Source organism: Sus scrofa, chromosome 14 (genome assembly GCF_000003025.6).
Source record: "Sus scrofa isolate TJ Tabasco breed Duroc chromosome 14, Sscrofa11.1, whole genome shotgun sequence".
NCBI classification, from domain to species: Eukaryota; Metazoa; Chordata; class Mammalia; order Artiodactyla; family Suidae; genus Sus; species Sus scrofa.
This window is the reverse complement of record NC_010456.5, coordinates 42880507-42901856: the sequence shown is the minus strand read 5'-3', so window position 1 is coordinate 42901856 and position 21350 is coordinate 42880507. Positions and strand designations below refer to the sequence as shown.

Genomic DNA, 21350 nt, shown 5'->3' with positions numbered 1-21350 from the left:
AGATGATGCAATGCACCACTCAGATCCCATGCAGGCTGGAGGCTGCCAAATGCTGGGGGAGCTGCTGTCCCTTTGGAAAGAGGGTCACTTCAGCTACAGAGAGAGCCTCCTCCAAAGTCTCACTCCTTCGCCAGGTGGCCCATACAATGACTGATGCACATGGGGTGTGAAGATCTGGCACCCTCATCTCCACAAGCTACAGGGCTGGCTGACGCTTCCACAGAGGCCACATCATGGCTCAATTTCTCTCTCTTGTCCATTCCTGCTTCTCCATCTCACCTCCCCTGGTGTTGACCCTGAGAGAATGCCCCCAAAAACCTGCAACCTGACCTCCATCTAGGTGTGACCTCCAGCCAACACGTCTGGACAGCAATCTACAGAGACAAGTTGCAAATGATACAAACACAGGTGAATTCATCTAGGCAGGAAGTGGGAGGCAGGAGAATCAGCCCTTGGATACTGAGTTCAAGGTGCAGAGAGCTTCAGGGATGGAGTCAGACTGCCCTGCCCTGGAGGGGCTCTAAGTCCAAAGAGCCACAGCTAAGACAAGTACAAGGTAAGTGCGACGTGGATCAGCAGAGCTGCTCTAAGCAGGGCCCAGCAGTACCAGCAGCAGCTGGGAACTGGTCAGAGATGCAAATGCTTGGCCTCAACTCTTATCTACTGAATCTGAAACTCTGAGGTGGTTATTAAGCTCCCAGGTGGTTGGTCCCATAAATGCTCAGACTACTGTCAAGGATTTAAGAGGCTGGACAAGGACAGGGGGAGAGGGTGGGGAAAGGTGCGGAAGGATATGAAACAAAGAGCTGCCCCCAAATGCTTAAGGGAAAGACAGAGCAGTCACAGCCGGGACACTCCCCATACAGCCACCCCTTCTGGTCAGGCTGAGGGCAGGAGCAGTTCCTGGTTACCCACTGTTAATACTACAGGGTACTGCACCCTTCCCCAAGGTCTCCCAGCATGCTTTCCTCACCTCAGTCAACAGCCCTTTATTAAATTCACTTTAATGTACTTCGTTTTGGGGAACCATCTGCTTCCTATTGGCACCCTGACTGCACTCACGCATTGTCTCAAGTCCAAGCTCTGCAGAGCCGGGAAGGCTGTCTGCTTACAGCTGTGGATCCTGAAACTCAGAAAGGGTAACCCCACTCTCAAGGTCACAGAGCTGGGAAGTGGCTGCAGTGGGAGGCCATGGCTGTCCAGCTCCAGACTTCTAGTCCTGGGGACAGATCTGGGGCTGGGTGGGTGGTGGAGGGGGGACTGTAGCACTGAGAGTCTTCTCAGCCTGCAGGAGAGGTTTTGGCAAGTGAGGACTTCTCCCCACTTCTGCTGGCTCCCAGCTGTGGGGCAGTAGTCTCCCCAGAACAACAGCCCAAGGCCAGAGGAGGAAATTAAAAGACAACGCCATGGGTGCCTCCCCGAGAAGGTCACAGAAGACGCAAGAGTCTTGTAGAAGAGGCAAGGTCTTGCTGGGGGAAGAAAGAGGCTGCTGCCCACTCCTGCGAGGTGGGTGCCCATGGTGGGCGGGGCAGGGATGGGGAGGAGGGCCAGGCAGCTGCAGGTTTCTGAAATTCAGCTCAACCACCTTCCCCTTCTCAGGCCTCTAGACATGGGCTTGAACTTGGTCTACTTTGGAGGCAGACATATTTGAAGGACCACAGGGTAGTTTGGAGACAATGGCGCTGGCAGTAACCTCCTGGTTTCTTGTGGCCTATGTGATTTTCTAAGCTTTGGCCCAGGAATCATGCCCTATTTAGGCAGCACAGAGGCAGTGACTGTGGTTGGAGTCAATCCGGAGTCATGCAGACCTACATTCCCACTCCAGATTGGTCACTCACATCCTGCATGAGCTTGGTGAAGTCATGCCCCTGCTGGCACCCTGGTTTCCTCATCTATAAAGTGGAACCTATCACTCTGCAGGGCTGTGCTGAGGATTAAATGTGATGTTACTGCTGAAAGGGTAGGCCAAGCCAGCATACAGTAGGGGCTTTATGATGCTAAAGCTCACTGCTCATTTTTTTGAACACCAATTAGGCTCCAGGGACTGTTTGTAAGCACAACAACCTTAATAAGGTCATTTGCCAAGTTATTCCCATTTTACTGATGGTGAAACTGACACAGACACACAAAGATTAGCTAATCCGCCCCACATCATGCAGAAGGGTGGGATTCAGATCCAGGGCCTATTAAATACTTTGTCTTTCACTGCAGAGGCCACATGCCATTGTGAACCGAATGCTTTCCTTATTCTCCTTTTGTTTTGTCATTCTGCTTTTATTCTTAGGGTAAAAGAAAATATTTACTAAGAGCACCTGCTAAGTGCCAGGTAACAGTCCAAAATGCCTTATTTAAATCCTCACCAAAGGGAGTTCCCTTTGTGGCTTAGTGGTTAACAAACCCCAACTAAGATCCATGAGGATGCAGGTTCAATCCCTGGCCTCTCTCAGTGGGTTAAGGATCTGGCATTGCCGTGAGCTGTGGTATAGGCCAGCACCTGTACCTTCGATTTGACCCCTAGCTTGGGAATTTCCATATGCCATGGATGTGGCTGCAAAAACAAACAAACAAACCAAAAAAAAAAAACAGACCTCACAAAAGAATTATTATCCTAATTCTAAAAATGAATAAATAGGCCCAGAAAGTTTATACAACTATACTGAAGGTCATACAGCCAGGACTTGAACCCAGGTCTGTCTGACAGCATGACCTGGCCCTCAGCCTCCACCTCTGTCCAGGCACAGGTCGGGCCCTCTGCAATCCCAAGATGCAGAGAAACCTGTGAGAGGGGACTACTCAGCCTCTCCCAACTTGGGGAAGGAGAAGCACTGAACTAGGGGTCAGGAGACCCAGGTTGCCTGGACGTGACTGCCAACCACATCCCACTCTTGGGATCTGCAGAGGCAGAGGGACCTCAAGGATCACAGTGGTCAGGAAGCTTTGATCCCTTTCCAGCTCCACTCTTAAGGACTCCTCCAACATCTGCCTGCATTCCTCTAATGATGGGGAGCTCCTTCCTTCTGGAACCAGCTTATCAGCTCTAAGGACAGTACGTGGGAAGTGGCTGAGAGACTAAGGGCTGGGGAGGTGGAGTCACTGACCTGGGGTCAAATCCTTAGCTACTCACTAACCACATGATGCTGGATGAGCTTTCCCATCTGTAAAATGGGGTGGATGGTCATAGCCCCATCTCACAGGGGTAATGTGAAGCTTGAATAAATGTCTCTATGTGGAGACAGCACATGGCACATAGTAGGGACTCTACAAGAACTAGCGACTCTCAAGACGACAGTGACTGTCGGGTTTACTGCTTGGCCCACAGTGGACTTTCATGAAGGCTAGTTAGGTGAAGGGCAGTTGCTAATGGGCCCTCCCACTCAATTTACCAACCCCAACTTCCTCTGTCTGTGGCCCGGCCCCGCCCTCCACGTCATGCCTCCCAGCACCTGCTCACCCCACCTCCACCCCCACCCTGTAACCACTCAGAAACATGCCCTGCCCTCCAGCCGGCCCTCCCGCCCTCCACCTGCAAATATTTAAACAGCATAAAAGGAGGATTAATCTCAGGAGGGAGGCAGGGAGATCTGGGTCAACCTTTTTAAAAAGCCAGAAGGGGGCCTCCAAGGGGCTCCCGGGCCTGCTGTGACTCTCACCATCTCACACCTGCCACCTGCCCACACCCAGATACCCTCCTGTTGCCCACCTGGAATGCTGCCAGGTTCCAAATCAACTCAGACCTCCCCCTACCTCTTTCTATACTGTGCTGCGTTCACCCCCTCTAAGCCTCGATAGGAATCACATGGCCGGTACGCAGGGCTTACGGAAAATAGGATTGTGGAAAATACAGGTAAGGGCCTCAAATGGGTCCCAGCACACAGTTGGCACCATATAAAGGGAGGCACTTTAGCGATGTGAGTAACATGGGCTTGGGAGCCACTAGGCCCGGGTCAAAGTCCAGCTCTGCCATTAGCAGGGGGATCTTGAGCCTCAGTTTCCTCACCTGTGAAATGGGGATCACTGCACCACCTCACGGGGTTGCTACGTGAGGATTCCATAGACAAAGCATGCATGGCACTCAGAACCACCCTGCCTAAAACAGAGCCTTATGCATGTCCCTTAGAATTTATCATGGCCTGATCGTCACTACGTGTCTATGGGCTTATTTATCCCTTTATTGTTGCTCTCTCCGAAGTAAACCTTAACTTGCTAGAACAGTGTCTGGACAAGCAGTAGGTGTCCAATACACATTTGGTAATCACTCTGATTATATTAATAACACTAATATCAATAGCCAAGGCTTATTGAGCTGGGTTCCAGGCAGTGCCCTAAGCTCGTCTGATGCCTGCTCTCATTTGCTCAGTGGGTATGGCTGGGGTTGGCAAACATCTTCCGTAATGAGTCAGACAGCAAATATTTCCGCTTTGGGATGGGGCTGCCAGGTAAAATAGAGAATGCCCAGGAAAATCTAAATTTCAGATAAATAAGAAAAAAATATTTTTAGTATGTCCCATATAGGGCATGATGCATACTTTTACTAAAACATTACTGTTTCCCTGAAATTCAAATTTAATTGGGCATTCTGAATTTTTATTTGCTAAATCTGGCAAACCCATTTTCAAGCCACCTACAGTCTAACTCATAGAGTCTCTTTTGTTTTTACAACCCTTCATAATGTAAAAGGCACTCTTAGCTCAAGGGCAACACACAAACCGATGACATTTGGCCTCTGGGGACCCCTGGTTTAAAGCACCCAGCACAGTGCCTGTGGCACACAGGAGCCCTAAATAAACATCACCCTCAGAGGCCTACGAGCATCCCCACTCCAGCTGGGGTCTCAAAAGGTAGGTGCCTGGCGGTGCAGGTGGGTGAGTAATGATGAGGCAGCATCCGCTTCTGAGATGGAGACGCCCAGGCAGCTTTACACATGCAAGAAACTCATGATTAAATTAGGATTCCTGGAGGGCCTTCGAGGTGACTTCATAAATACTGCTCAGCATGTGGGGAAAGTGGGGAGAAAAGGGGGGGTGACTAAAAGGCCCCCTTGACAATGACTGGGGCGAGGGGGATGAGCAGAGAACAGGCTGGGCTGCTCTGCAGGCATCCCCCGGCCCCAAATGCTAAGAACAAGATGCAGATGCTTTAGGAGGCCAGTATTACCACAGCCCTGCCTTGGACCACTGACCCTTGGATGCAGGTCCTCAAAGGCCACATGATGGGCTTACCTGGAGCCTTTGCCCACATGATGCTTTCTGCCAGGAGCCCTTGCACGCATGCTCTAGCTGGCTACCTGCAAATCAGGCTTCACCCAGGTGTCACCTCCTAGGAGCTTTCCTGCACTCTCTATACCCCAAGTGGGAATAAGTGTGCCTCTTTCACGTTCCATTGACACCTGCCTTCCCAGCACGTATCACATGAACTGAAACTGTTGCTCATTCACTCAGCATTCATAGAGCGCTTCCTATGTGTCCAGCACCAGGTGGCAAGGAGATAGAGTCCCTGTCCTCATGGAGGTCACAGTCCAGTGAGATGCAAAGACATTAAATCACACCAATGGGTAGATGATGACAAACAGATCAATTCTCCGCAGCGAAAGAAACTGGTTCTAAGTGAACAAATACCAAGGAAACAGGGTGGCCGGGGAGGTCAGGGAGGGCTTCCTGGAGGAGGTGATGTTCAAGTTCTGAAGCACAACTACTCTGGGCTTTGGATTCTCCAACACCAAAGCAGAGGGGAAAAGTGTCCTCCTGTAACTGCTCCCACAGAGGTGACTTGGAGCTCAAAGGAGGGAACAGATTACAGACAGTGTGGCAGGGAAAAGCACTACATGAAACTAGCCAGCAGTTTTGTATTTTTTTAATTTGTTCTAGGAGGACGTAAGAGTTGGGAGGGGCTGGAACTGGGCTGATGGGCAGGGGAGGAGGAGGGGACAGGAATCTGGGGGGGAAGTTCCAAAGCACAGACACAAGCAGACATAGGGGCTGGATGGTACCGCCCCACAAGCTGTGACTGTTCCCATGAGGTGGCCCCACTTTCCTTTCCTGTTCAAATCCTGTCCCTTCTCAGTGCGTTCCTTTTGTATGGCCCCGTGACTCCCACCACCTGACCTTCACTGCTGTAGTCCCCTCCACCTGACATCCCCACCCACTCCTACCTCCATCTCCAGCTCTGGAAAAACCACTCAGTGCTCCAGAGTCAGGGAACATGACCTCCTCACTCCTTCCTGAGACCCTCTCAAAGTTGACATGATCCCCCCTTCTCCCAGCTCCTAGAGTAACGCCCATTATACAGCCATGAGCACTGGGCTCTGGAATCAAATTTCCAGAATTCAGAACCCAGCTTGTGCACGCAGGATCTAGGGCAAATCGTGTCCCTTCTGAGCCTCAGCAATCCCATCCATAAAATGGGTGATATTTGTATTAGTATTATATTAGTATTTGCATTAGACATAACTGTTGCCTCACAGGCACAAGATAATACATGTCATAGTAATATTTTTTGGATCTGTCTCCTAAGGCAAAAGAAATAAAAGCAAAAATAAACCAATGGGACCTAATTAAAGGCTCTTGACAGGAAGGGAAACCATCAACAAAATGAAAAGACAACCTATGGAATAATAGAAAGTATTTGTGAGTGATATAACTGATAAAGGGTTAACATCCAAAATGGCTCCGACAACCCAATATAAAGCAATTGAACAGCAGCCACATAGTAAGTGCTTTACATGTTTGTTTTATGTAAGAATAACTAGCATTTATTTACAAAGTGCTCACTGTGTTTAGGGTGCTTATCTCATTCAATGTTCATGGTAATTTGGAGAAATGGGTACAATTACCCTCCCCTTTTGTAGTTGAGAAAACTGAGTCTCAATTAGATTAAATGACTTCCCAAGCGCACAAGGTTTTCAAATAGAAGGGCAGGGATTCAAACCCCTGTCTGTCCTGTACCGAGCCTGGTACATACTAGGTACATTCATTCATTCGACAGACACCTAAGGATGTTTCTCACAAGCTCGATAAGTGCTGAGCCCAAAGATGAGCAATGATACAGGTATCATCACTATTACTCCCATTTTTCTAATGAAACAGAGGAGCTGGGAGGACAAAATTACCTGGCCTGTAAAGAGGCTGGGGTCTGAATCAAGGGCTCCTGCTCCGGTGTCCCATGTCACTCATGGTGGGGACCCCAGCAGCCAGGTAGCCAACACATCTGGTCCCTCAGTCCAGGGCAGCCCAATGGCATGGTCATAGCCTGGGTCCAGCAGCACCTGCCAGCTTCACCTCTGCCCAAGCCACCATCTTTCATCACACACCTCTCCCAGCTTGCCCAGTGCCTCCTAGCTCCCTCTTTCTGCCACATATTGGTTCCTGAAGGAGACTCATAGTCCCCCAAAGAAATGTCCAAGCTGAAACGCTTATACTAAATGAAAGAAGCAAATCTGAAACAGCTACATACTGTACAACTCCAACTGTATGACATTTTGGAAAAAGCAAAACTACAGACAGTAAAAAGATTGGTGGTTGCCAGGGGTTGGGGGGAGGGAGGGGTGAAGAGGCAGGCTCAGAGGATTTTTAAGGCAGTGAACTATTCTGTGTGATACTCTAATGGTGGATGCATATCCTTAAGCATTTGTTCAAACCCACAGAACGTGAACCCTAATGTAAACTAGGGACTTTGGTAGATAATGATGTGACAGTGTAAGTTCATCCACTGTAACACTCTGGTTGGGGGGGTTCCATAGTGGGGAAGACTATGCATGTGTGGGGGTGGGGCGTGAAAGGGAAATCTCTGTACTTTCTACTTAATTTTTACTGTGAACCTAAAACTGCTCTAGAAAATAAAGCCTAATTTTTTTTTTTTTAATGTCCTTTCCTCACTCTGCTACTCATAGAGGATGTTGGCAGGGGTCCTAGCTCTTGGGTAAATAGGCTAAGGGTCTCTGCCAAAGGCACTCCCTGGCCTTCAGCCCGTTTGGCCTGCAGGGGCTTCAGGGCCTCACAGAGCAGGGGTCTGAAGATGTCTGGCACTAGAGGTCCTCAGCAACCACCAGGAATGGATCAAAGCTCCCTTTTCTGGACTCCTCTCACCTGCAGTTCCAAGACTGACCAGCCCCCACCCCCTTGCCCACATCCTTCCATCTCGCCCTCCACGTCCACCCATGTAAGGAAGGCAAAGGCACCGGGGTGCCTTTGGAAGTGAGGGGATAAAAAATAAATAAGGCAGTGGCATGTGGATCTTCAGGATGTTAGAAAAGCCCTCCCTCAGCTTCCTCTCTCTTAACCACCCTAAACCTAGCTGTGGCGCTTGCAGGAGAAGCAACTGCCTCTTGCGGGCTGCTGCCAGCCCAGCCCCAGTTAATAGTTTACTGAGGTGCTATAAATAGGCACCAGGCATTGTTTCCTAAGAGCAGGAGGACTGGCCAGACTGCTAAGGCCTGGAAGGAAAGGTGTTCTGCGGCCGAAAACGGGGTTCTTACCAAGAAGCCCATCCTCACCGCCCTGCACAGGTACCCCAGACACCCCTTGACAAGGAGCCTCTCCCGTGCCTGATTCCAGAGCATTCACTAGGGACATCTTGGCCAAAAGGTTCCTCTGGCCAACACTGCCACACACAGCCACTGATGGAGACGGTAGAGCAGAGAAGGCAGTCCCCCGGCCAGCCCCCATGCCCAGAGAGAAGGGCCTGCGTGTGTTACATTCCCAGCCACACCCCAGACACCCTCCAGCTTTCTCCCAGTGCTCTGCCCACCACGGGTGGTGGCTCCCCTGACAACATGCCTAGTCTCCACAGACCCACAGGCCTCACAGGGGAAGGCACATGCGGCCTCTGAAGGGTGCCGAGAGTCTCTGGAAGGTTGCCCAAATTTCAGGGGTCTGGGTGGCTGCAGGAAAGTAGGAAACAGAATTCCCAGATGGTTGCTTAAAACACGCACAGGCTGAACCATAAAATGGACTAACCACCTCCAGCTAACCTGAGAAGGAAAAGCAGGAAGATACTGTGTTGAAGGGCTGGGTTAAAATCTTAATTCTTACCAGCTCTGTGACCTTGGGCAAGTCACTTCACTTCTGCTATGCCTCGGTTTACCCATCTGTAAAGTGGGATAATAAATAAGACCTTCCCCACACGCACACACCTCTGAGGTCTTTTTTATTTTCATTATTTATTTATTTATTTATTTTGCTTTTTAGGGCCACACCTGCAGCATATAGAGGTTCCCAGGCTAGGGGTATAATCAGAGCTACAGCTGCCGGCCTACGTCACAGCCATAGCAACGCAGGGTCCGATTCAAGTCTGCGACCTACACCACAGCTCACAGCAATGCTGGATCCTTAAACCGCTGAACGCAGCCAGGGATCAAACCTGTGTCCTCACAGATATGCCAGTCAGGTTCATTAACTGCTGAGCCATGAAGGGAACTCCGAAGGTCTTTCTTTCTTTTTTTTTTTTTTTTGGTCTTTTTGCTATTTCTTGTGCCGTTCCCGCGGCATATGGAGGTTCCCTGGCTAGGGGTCGAATCGGAGCGTAGCCACTGGCCTACGCCAGAGCCACAGCAACTCGGGATCCGAGCCACGTCTGCAACCTACACCGCAGCTCACGGCAACGCCGGATCGTTAACTCACTAAGCAAGGGCAGGGATGGAACCCACAACCTCATGCTTCCTAGTCGGATTCGTTAACCACTGCGCCCGACGGGAACTCCAGGTCTTTCTTTTTTTAAATTAAATATGTTGATGGATATAAAGCACTTAGCATGTTTAGAACATGATAGAACTTCCTGGAAATGCTCTATTCTTGCATTGTCCAATATGGTATCACTAGTAACATGGGGCTACTGAGCACTTGAAACGTGTATTGTAGTTGAGGAACAGTATTTTAAATTTAATTTCATTTAAATGTCAATATAAGCACATGACTAGCAGTTCACATTGGACAGTACAGGACTGAAATACAGTAGGTGCCGAAAGACACTAATTATGATTAGAAGTTGTCACTATTGTTATTAGAGGGCTCACTGGGTTAGAAAGCAGGAGGCACCACTTCATTTCTGAGCATGTGGAGGTTGGGAAACTGTACTGTATTCATCTTTATACCCCAGCATCTGACAGGGTGGTTCTGAACCGTATTCGGGTATCTTGGAGGTATATCCCTTCCAGATCCTGAGGATAACAGAATACTCTCTTCGCAGCTGTATGTACAAAGTGTGCAAAATACAAAGTGTCTGCACAATTCAGAGTTTTGCACACTGACATCCCTCATCCAGCAGACATGGGGCACACAGGCAACACTTGGGATCACAGCTGGGCAGAGAGCTCCAGAATAGCCACCTAGGGGCTGAGCTCCAAATGCAGCACCCTCAGGCTGTCAAGGTGGACATCTGTGACCTGGTTTCCTTCTCCATCTGGTCATTTCACCTCGACTCCCCTCTGGGTCACCTCCCTTACTCTCACAGGGCTGACTCCATACTTTGCTCTTCCAGGCTTGACCAATCAGAGAAATCTGTCTCACAGCCAATGGTGCAAAAGGAGCATGTGACCCAGGCTAGAAGCATGGGGAAGGGGAAGCTCTGTTTCTGTTGATGCCAAGCTGGCAGACTGTGTCCTGAGAGTGGCTGGGCAATTAATTCTCTACCTCCCCATAGAGACAGAAAGAGACAGGATCCTGATGATATCATTGGAAGCCCTGGATACAGCTGTACCTGAAGGTGGTCATTCCAAGCTTCCCAAACCTTTGAACCAATAGATTGATTCCTTCCTTCCTTCCTTCCTCCCTCCCTCCCTTCCTTCCTCCCTCCCTCCCTTCCTTTCCTCTTTTGGCCACAGCCATGGCACATAAAAATTCCTAGGCCAGAGACCAAACCCATGCCACAGCAGTGACCTAAGCCACCACAGTGACAATGCCAGATCCTTAACCCACTGTATCACAAAAGAAGGCCTCAACAGACTCATTTCTTACTTAGCCTCTCCTTTTCTACTTTATACTTATATATTACTTATTATTTTTAACTAGTTTCGCTAGCAAGTTATACCCAACTTGAAATGGATGGAGCTGGCTAAAATATCCTGCCCTGCTGCTTCTCAGCTGTGTGATCTTAGTGTGGTTTCTTAACTTCCCTGAGCTTCAATTTCCTCATTAGTAAAAGGAATTGTTATCTTCACCTACTCTGTAGGAAAATTGCTTTGTGGATTAAATGAGACAGAGTAAAGCAGTTAGAGTAGTATTTAATAAATGGTAGTGGTAGAGTTTCCATCGTGGTGCAGTGGAAACGAATCCAACTAGTATCCATGAGGATTTGGGTTCAATCCCTGGCCTTGCTCAGTGGGTAGAGGGGATCCGGCATTGCTGTGAGCTGTGGTGTAGTTCGCAGATGCAGCTCAGATCCCGTGTTGCTGGGCTGTGGTATAGGCCAGTAGCTGTAGCTCTGATTCGACCCCTAGCCTGGGAACCTCCATATGCCGCAGGTGCAGTCCTAAAAAGCAAAAAATAATAACAAATGGTAGTGGTAAAGATGTCTTTATTTCTTAAAAGAAAAAAATAACAACAAAAAAAGAAATGACAGTTGCTCTAATTCTAACTTTCTATTTCAACCTATTTCACTAAATAACAATAATTAGAGGAAAAGTCATTCAATGCCCCAGGTATCACCAAGGCCCTTGATCTCTTGGGGCTTTAGTTATCTGATTTTTGGATAGGGTCTACTGTAACAGGACATGTTACTGTCCTTTACAGAACCCAGAATTTGAATTTCTTCAAGATTTTGTGAAGAAAAAGCACAAAGGTCTTTCCATCGCCTATCTTCCTATACTACTAAAAGAAAGAAAATTATGCCACCCCCCATTGGAGTTCAGCCCTCCTGGCCACCTCACCCAGAGGCTCACAGCAACTAAGTGGCAGGGTCAGCAGGCTTATGAGGGTTTCTGCCTTCCTGAAGCTCTGGGATTATCTCCACAGGGGTTGATGAGCAGCCAGACCCAGAGCGAAGCTCCAGCTGCCCACCCCTGTGTGGCACTGCAGTCAGTCAAGACTCAGCCTTCCCGACTCCCCCCGCAGGGGCTCAGTCCCTCTGGAGCCTCCAACACACCTCTTCCCAGACTATCTCTGCTCCTGTGGCCCTGGCACCCACAGCTGGGCTTACCCAGAGAGAGCAAGATCCCATGTTGAGGGCATCTGCAAATTCAATGTGACCAGAGGGGGCAGCAAAATGTCCTTCTGTGAATGAGTTCCATCTCGCTCTTACTGGAGAAGCCAAGTACTGTGCCTGGCCCTTCCACAAATACTGTCCTGCATGATAGCATAACAGCACTGTTGGACTGTAGATCACAGATGCCCTGGTGTCTGATTCATGAGGAAACTCAAGCCAGAGAGGTTCCTACAGCTTCTAAACGTCAGGGCTGCGACCTGAACTCAAGGCTGTCTGGTTCTAAAGCTTGGCCTTTCCCCCAACTCCACGCTCTCATAAGCACATGTGAGTCATTGGTTTTGGCTCCAGAGCAGGATTCTGGAACCAGGCCCCCAAGCTGTACCACTGACAATCTCTGTGACCAAAAGCGAGTTATCTGCCAACTCTGTGCCTCAGTATCCTTCTCTGCAATGGAGAACGTTGTATCCACTTATGGGGGACTGAGATAATTAAATGAGGTCAGCCAAATAAAATGCCCAGGAAACATTGTTTAAAACAAAAAACAAAAAACACCCTTCTTCTATCCCATTCTAATGGCTTTCATTGAGACTTTGTTTTCCTTGTGTGAAGGCTCCCCAAAAGGCTTATCAGCTGAGTTTTAATAAGTCTCAAATACAGACTTGGCAAAGTCAGAGTAGAGAAAATACGGGGGAAGCCTTGGCTTTGGGAAAGTGATGCCAGCCAAGTGAGATGGTTTGAGGTTCTTAGAATCCTTGTCCACTTAGAAAGCAGGAGAACAAGACAGGAGAAAGGACCCGCAGCCAGGAGGCCAAAGGTTGTTAGGGGCAGTGTTGGGACAGGGACTCGGGTATCCTCATTTCCTATCCTGGGGTCTTCAGCCAACAACTGTGGGCCCAGTGGGGTGACAGAAATGCCCTGCCCCACCTGCCAACCAGCAGCAAATGCTACCACCCTCTCCCAGGGACCCTCGGGAGGTTACTGCAAGGGGGGATCCAGCAGACTGCACAGGACAAAGCTAAGCAAAGAAAGCCAGGTCCCTTCCGCCACCTGCCTCACATCAAACCCGAGCCCATCACTATCAAAAGCTCCTGGAAGTCCTGTCGCCAGAGATCTGAAAAAAGCATCAAAATGGACTGTGTGCGGGCGGATACGGCTGCATTATTCATGAGAATTCCTGCCATCTTAAGCCCTAAAACACGACACACACAAACTGATTTGAGTCAACCCTGTGAGCATCAGAGGGCCCAAAATATCCCACCCAGTAGTCCTGCTTCCGTTCATTCGATCAGCACACATTTTTGGAACCTCTACTTGGCCCAGCAGGGGAATGTGGGGCTGTGATTTCCAGCCCAAGAATGGAAAGCTCAGAAGGAATGACAGGAGTTTTAGCCCTTGCCTAAGGACTTCGTATCCTCATTTGTCCCCTTCATGCACTGCCCGCCCTGCATCCACAACAGAGGTGAATGCATTTCTGTCCCTCCCCCACCCCATTCCCGATTTCACTCAGAGTAAAGGCCAAAGGGGGGGGGCATAGGCCCTGCACCATCAGCCTCCTGCTCTTTCTATAACCTCGTCTCCTCTTCCCTCTGCTCCAGCATCACTGGCCTCCTTGATATCCAGCTTCCCACTCAAGGCCTTTGCATATGCTGTTCCCTGTCAGGAACACCCTTTCTGCAGATGTCTGCCAGGTGGGACCCTCTGTTCAACATCACCTTGTCAGAGAGGCGATCCCTGAGCATCCGCTCTGGAGGGCCCTTCCTACCCTCTCCACCACCTTTCCAGCTTTATTTCCTTACAGCACCTGTCGCTTCTAATACATGTTTATTATTTATCCATCTATCCCCAACTAGACTATAGGCTTCACAAGAGCACGTGAGCAGGGTGCTGCTTTGCTCACTTCTCAATCTGAAGTTCCTAAAACAGTGCCTAACACCTAGTAGATGCTCAATAAATATCTGTGGAAGGAAGGAAAGAAGGAATGATGTTTTCCTCTAAAAAAACTGGCAAAAAGGGTCCATCCTGGCCCCTGCAGTCAGCTGAAACTTCCTGAACTCCAACTCCAAGCAAGACCCTCCCCTGCTCCGAAATCTTCTAGAGTGCTCCACCATCTGATGGAGCAAGGGCTGCAGTCTGGCCTCCACAGCCCTGCACCAGCTGGGACTAATGGCTGTTGCCTGCCTCGTCTCCTTCCCCTACACACATCTGACCCCAAGTCTGCTGCCAGGAACTCTACTGAAGCTTGCAGCTCTGTACCTCTGCCCTCAGTGAATCAGGGGTGTGCAGAAATGGGGCTATCATGAGGTGAAGGAGGCAGCATTTGGGGAACATGCAGTGCAGCAGTGCTATTCTGTGTGGGATCCTTGCTTGTGGTGGGGGCTGTCCTGTGCTCTGAAGGATACTGGGCAGCATCCCTGGTCCCTTCCCCCTAGATGCTAGCAGCACCACCAGCTATGACAACCAAAAATGTCTCGAGGAGTTCCCTTTGTGGCTCAGGAGTTAACGAACCAGAATGGTACCCATGAAGATGCGGATTTGATCCCTAGCCTTGCTCAGTGAATTAAGGATCTGGTGTGCTGTGAGCTGTGGTATAGGCCACAGATGTGGCTTGGATCCTGCATTGCTGTGGCTATGGCGTAGGCCAACGGGCTGTAGCTCTGATTCGACCCCTAGCCTGGGAACTTTCATATGTTGCAGGTGGGGCCCAAAAAAGCAAACAAACAAACAAAAAATGTCTCCAGACGTTGCCAAATGTCCCCTGGGGTAGAGTTGCCAGATTTTGCAATATATACTTACAATTATTCACTGTTTATATGAAATTTGAATTCTACTGTGTGACCTGTATGTTATCTGGCAATCCCACCTGGGAGGCAAAATTGTTTCCCCTCCTTCATTAAGAGCCACTGGGTTAGAGTGACAACACCATGGATGCCAGTAGTGACATCAGCTGTCTCCCTCTCAGTTTTCTCCAACTTTCTCAGCACAAGCCATCCACATCCCCTGTCTAGGTCTTCCACTCTGGGGGAGGGCAGAGGTGGGGGAGGCTTGCTCCCCAGACAAGCCCAGTTCAGCTGCTGTGACGGAGGTTCCTCAGGACAGCCCTCACACCAGCTCTGGTGTGAGAGCTAAACGCAGTTCCTCTCCAGCACCCACTGCATCCCCTGCCTCCTTCCTGGGGTCTCTATTCCCACCCACAAGCCCCCTGCCTTCCTCCCTCCAATTAAGAGGCCTCCCAGGCCCAACCCCAGGCAGGAAAACAAGGCAGTTAGTCACTTTGCTTCTGTTATCAACTCAGTCACATGGCTGGCTCCTTTAAAGGCAGTCGTCATGGCAACGAGAAGCCAGTCCCTGCTGCTCTGGGAACCAAAACAAAATTATGGGGTGGAGGCAGGGAGGGAAAAGGAGGAAAGGGTGAAGGGAGCCAAGATAGAGTCATTTGGATTTAACTGGATGCAATTATACTGAGGCCACACTGTCCCCAGCTTTCCCTGGGTGGCACTGGGGAGAGAGACAAAAATAAGATTCCTGCCCTGGAGAAACTTAGGCTAAGGTGGTGGGTATTTTCACATGGCTTATCCTGACAGGTGAGTAATTTTCACCCTCATTATGAATAAAATGAAACCCAGCCACTTGTGAAGGTAAAGACAGATGCTTGTCCAAGATTGTGCAATTGACACACAATCAGTTTCAGCTTCACCCTCTTCTTTCCATATTCCTCATGTCCTCCCCACTCCTTGCCTCTTACTTTTAGGTTAAGACCACCTGTTCTGCCCCCTTCTGCATACGGAACCATTCTCTGTCTGTTTTCCAGCCATATCTGAGTCCTCTCATTCCTCAAATTCATGGTGCCCCCTCCAGCTACAAAGTCTTTGCATATGCAGTTCCCTCCACCAGTACGGTTTTCTTCTGTCTCTACCTACCTCATACCTGCATCTAAAAAGCCTACTTATCCTCCACACATCTTCTTAAATGTCACTTCCTCCAGGAAGCCCTCCTGAGCCACCTGCATTCAGTTACATCTCCCTTTTCTATGTCCTTGTGATGCCACGTCCCTATCCTTCAGACCTCAGTTCACAGCCTGCAATTAGGCCTTTAATTACACTCGGGATGTCTGTCAGGGTCTGGCCACTGGAATGTTAGCACCCAGAGGGCAGGGCTGATCTTGTTCACTGTGGTATCCAAAGAGCCTAACACACAGATGCTCCGCAATAAATAAGTGCACTGGGATTTGAACCCAGCTCTGGCTGAGCCCAAAGCTCCTTCCTGACCCGCTACAGGGAGCTAGCTCATAATGGTTCCCCAAGGGATGGCCCTTCCAGTCCCACAACCTCTGCTGGCCTTCGTGGCTTCAGTGGCTCAGGCAAAGCTCGCAGACCTGCCTGGCTAATCTACAGAGACCAACTGTTAAGCCATCCCTTCCAGAAAGAAGGAAGGGAGGTGCCTCTGGGTGAGGCTCTGATAGCTAGGGATGTGGCTCTGAACCCAGAGGGTGAAGAGAAGGAACACCTGACTTGACTGCCAGCTTTCTCCAGGCACAGAGCTCTCCTAACCGCTGCTCTGGAGATGCTCCCCAAAGAGGTGGGCAGAGGAAGGGAAGGAGAGAGGAGGTCTGCTTTGAGGGGGCATGGATTTGTGACCATGCCCGGGTGGGGGTGGGGGGCACACTGAACAAGAGGCTCACAGAAAGAAGACTATTCTCCTTCACTGGTTCTGTGCCCTTGAAACATCATTTACTCTCTCCAAGCCAGTTTTTTCATCTATACAATGGAAATTATACCACCCACACATGCTGAGACTGTGGTGGTGTGCAGATGTGGATTGGCATGCTTGTGATTTAGGGGGTAAGAGCCTGGCTCTGATGTCAGACAGGCCTAGAGGGTAAGTCTCTACTGAGTTGTGTGCTATTGAGGAACTCATTCCTCCTCTCTGAGCCTCAGTTTCCTTGCCTCTAAAACAAAGACAACCTCACCTCATAAAATTACTGTGCACACAGGACATGGCACAGCATATTCTCTGATAATTGGAAGCACTAGCTACTAAAACAATGTGCCCCAAGCAATGCAAAATTCAGAAACAGCCATCAATTTGCATGGTAAGTCCTGTCTTCTGGTTGCAGGTCGAGGTCAATGGGTACTTGAGGCTCTTTGCCCAAACTTGCAAGGTTCTTCCCTTCCCCACCCTCAGTCACCAAGCAGGATGCCAAGAGGTCCCTCTGACCAGGAGATGGCCTCCACCTTGAGCCAGGCAGAAAGTTCATCCCAGACCCTAACCTAGCTGCTCCCAGGAGACTGGATGCAGTTCCATAGCTGGGCCAATAATCCAAACTAGACTGTCACAGACAGGACCTCCCAGGAGGTCCTGGACCAATGCTTCCTCCTCCGGATATGGAAACCGAGTTCCTGAGAGGGGAAGGAACTTGTCCAGGGCATGAAGGGAGCGGGTGTCAGAGCTGGGACCAGGACCCAGCCAGAGCCCTGCCCAGAGCCAGGAAGCACTCCCTCTAGGGTGCCTGGCTCACATGCTCTTCTGCCTGTAGCCTCCCAACAGCTGAATCAGCCAACCATTTCCTCAAAACAGCCATTCCAGGTGAAAACATTTGGGGAGCAGACATTACAGGTTTGATTAAACAATGAATAAAAAGACTGCAAACTTTTTACCTGAAGGTTTTTGGGGGGTTGGAGGGTCTATACATACCCTTTCCTGAAAGAGTCACCAGAAAACTGTTGTCAGTGGGTTTTGACAGAAAAAAGGTCTAGACAGATCTTTCTTCAGGTTCCCACAGGGGTCTCTACGAGGCCAGAGCTGAAAAATTCTGGGCCTTTCTGAGAGATTCCATGTATTCTGTATGTCTCCTTAATCAGAAATGCTAGAATGTGCAACCTGCCTGGAGCTGTTTAAATAACAACAGGAAGTGCCCCCCAACACACACCCATTCTGCCTGAGGGGGAGGAGCAGCAACAGGTGTCAGCCTTGAGGCTGCCCTGGGTAGCTATCTGCCACCATGCAGGGAGAGGCTTCTTGGTGGTCAGCACCTTTGCCAGATGCTGACATCCCCAACATACACAGAGGCACAAGATCAGGCCAGCCCCCAAGGTCTGCGGCCATTCTGGTCCAGAACTGAGCACTCAGGATGCAGAGCTGATACAGGGTCAATAGTGATGGGGTCCAAGGTGGAAAGATATGGGGTAAGCAGGGTGACAGGAGGATGATGCACACATGCAGACACACACAGTCATGGCCTCACTGTTTCACAGAGGGACTCACACATCCCATGTCACATACTCAGAGATATACACACATACGCACACACACATACAGTCACAGCCTTACTCATTCACAGATTCCTGCATCACACAGATACACATCATAGACACAAAAACAGATAAAAACACAGATACATGTACACACAGAGATATATTTCGATATCTCTAGGCAGATGCACAAGCATTCTCAGGTACACGCACTTACAGCTACGTGTCCTCACCCACACAGGCATGTGCATGTGTACATGTATACACACACAAACACACACACACACACAGTCCAAGCATCTAAATGCTTCCCCAGGCACCCGTCACTATAGATTCTCCCGCTCTGTGGGAAATCGTAAGATATTAACTCTGAAGGCTAGACTGGGCTCCCCTCTAATCCCAGGGAGAATGAAGGCACTGAGGGGCAGCTGAACCCCGAATGAATATCACCCTCCTGGGGGCGTGAGATGGGGGTTCAGGGGACCCTGCTTGCCAGGAGAGCATGGGAACATGCCCACAAATGGAGTAACCCACTGACCTGGGGACTCTCCCTCTCTGGTGGTGGCCCCAAGGGCTGAGAATTTAGAGGAAAGGTGAGTGGGAGGCCTTATTTTCCCAAAGTGAATTTTTCCCCTCTCCTAAAGTCTGGTCCTCTGGCTGCCCCATCCAGGCCTCCAGATGCTTTTCTCACCCTGGTGAGACCCACTCACATACTCTGCTGCAAAAGGGGGTCCTACCCAGACACATTCAGCTGTGCCCCTCACCTGGAAGGCCCTCACGCTGCAGAAGCCCGTGTACACAGCATAAAAACATCCAGATCCCCCTCCCAGGCTCCCATCCCCATACTCACCTGCCTCCAGCCTGCAGGAAGTACGCACCCACCCAGGTGAGCCCTACCACCAAGGTGGCCACCTCTCCATTGGAGATGCTTTCCCAGGTGAGTACGTCGGCCCCCTCCCTGGGGTCAAACAAACCCCCCACCCAGCACCTACCTCCTTCTTGACGGTGCGCAGCAGCCTCTGTCGGGTCTCCGCCTCTGTGGGGCGACACAAGAGAGTGGCCAGTCAGCCGGGTGCTGGAGGCCGGGGGTCTGGGACGGCTCTCTTGCAGCCCTCGCGCCCCGCGCCCCCTTACCCGCCGGCCCCGAAGCCATGACTGCGCGCGCGATCCGAGTCCCGGGGGTGGGGGGAGGCGGCGGCGGCGGCGGCGGCGGCAGCGACTCCCGGGCGCTCGAGGCGGGCTCAGCTGCAGCAGCCGCGGCTGGGCGGGGCAAGCGCCGAGTGACGGCCTAGGCGCCCTACGTCAGCCCCGCCACAGCCGCCCCACCCTCCGAAGAGCGGCGCTGGCGGCTTAGGTCCGTGAGGGAGGCTCCTCCCCGCCGGACACACATCCTCTTCTCCCGCGCCTCCCGCGCTAGTCCGCCTCGTTGAGGGACCACCCACGCACCATGCCCACTAGCCTTATAAGGGGCTGGGAAAGACAGCACCGTTTATTCAGTGTTTGCTGTTGCCAGGCTCGGAAGAGGTGGGAGATGGTGACGTGCTCCTAGCCTCAGTTTTCTCATCTTTCAAGTGGGTATAATATGATCACCTCATTGGAATGACATGAGACTTAAATGAAGTAGTGAATGTAAAGTGCTTAACACACACCTAGGGAAAAAAAGGCTAGCTACTAAAGATAACTGTACTATTACTACCACTACTACTACTGTAAATATTATTGTATAATATCTCACTTTATTGTGATACTATATCATCTTGAAAACATCTTGCTGATACAGTTATTCTATGTAATGTTTCCATGAACATGAATGGAAAAGAAAACCCAGCTTTTTCACTTAAAACGTGAACATCTCTCTATGTCAATAAATAGAGATCGAAATCATTCCCAGCACATGGTAGAGCAGGTGCAAAGGCCCTGGGGTGAGAATGAGCATGCTTAGACAAAGAAGAGAATGAAGTAGGGACTGTAACACAGTGAGTGCTTAAAGGCTCCTCCAGTCCATAACTCCCTTAAAAAATGCAATAGAATCTTAACTTCCTCTTATCCCACATTCTATCCATGAGCAAGCCTTTAAAATTTACTGTGGTAAAATTCACATAACATTCAATATTCTAACCATTTTAAAGTGGTCAATTCAGGGAGTTCCCATTGTGGTGCAGCAGAAACGAATCCAACTAATATCCATAAGGATGCAGGTTTGATCCCTGGCCTTGCTCAGTGGGTCAGGGATCCATCCATGCTGTGAGCTGTGGTGTAGGTTGCAGACGAGGCTTGGATCCCCGGTTGCTGTGGCTGTGGCATAGGCCGGCACCTAGAGCTCCGATTTGACCCCGAGCTTGGGAACTTCCATAAGCCACAGGTGTGGCCTTAAAAGGCAATAAAATAAAGTGGTCAATTCAGTGGCATCAGTAGTTACTAAGAAAATGCAAATCAAAACCACAATGATATACCACTTCTCACACTTACTACATGGTATTATAATAATAATAGTAGGAAAATAAGTGTTAGTTAAGATGTGGAGAAATTGGAACTCTTCTATGTTGCTGCTGGGAATTTGAAATGGAGCAGGCTCTGGGGCAGGTGCTGTGGAAATAGTTTGGTGATTTCTCAAAAGTCAACTATAGAATTAACATATTATTCAGCACTTCCATGCCTAGATATACACCCCAAAGAACTGAAATCAGGGACTCAAACAAACATGTGTATTCCAATGTTCATAGCAGCTTTACTTGAAATAGCGAAAAGGTAGACAATCCAATTGCTAGATGAATGTCCAAATAAAATGTGCATAATACAATGTATATCATTCAGCCTAAAGAAAAAGAATGAAATTCTGATACATGCTACCACATGATGAACTTCAAAAATATTATGCTAAGTGAAATAAACCAAACACAAAAGGAAACACCGTAGGGTTCCACTTATATAAAATTTTCTAGAATAGGCAAATTCATTGAGATATAAAGT

The 21350-nt window shown here is 49.7% G+C and overlaps 1 protein-coding gene across 6 annotated transcripts in view; it reads right to left on the bottom strand.

Moving 5' to 3' along the window:
* The window catches only part of SGSM1 (small G protein signaling modulator 1), a 92655-nt gene extending 72899 nt beyond the window's left edge, over positions 1–19756 (bottom strand). For 4 of the 6 annotated variants that reach the window (XM_013982985.2, XM_005670760.3, XM_021072306.1 and 1 more), the window contains exons 1-2: positions 19515–19648; positions 19373–19416 (exon numbers count right to left, since the gene is read on the bottom strand). In XM_013982985.2, the coding sequence (XP_013838439.1) occupies positions 19373–19416; positions 19515–19533 (63 nt within the window). In that variant the 5' untranslated portion in view covers positions 19534–19648. Of the gene's footprint in view, positions 1–19372; positions 19417–19514 lie in introns of all 6 variants that reach the window. The other 2 variants (XM_005670761.3, XM_005670759.3) reach the window with 2 other exon arrangements.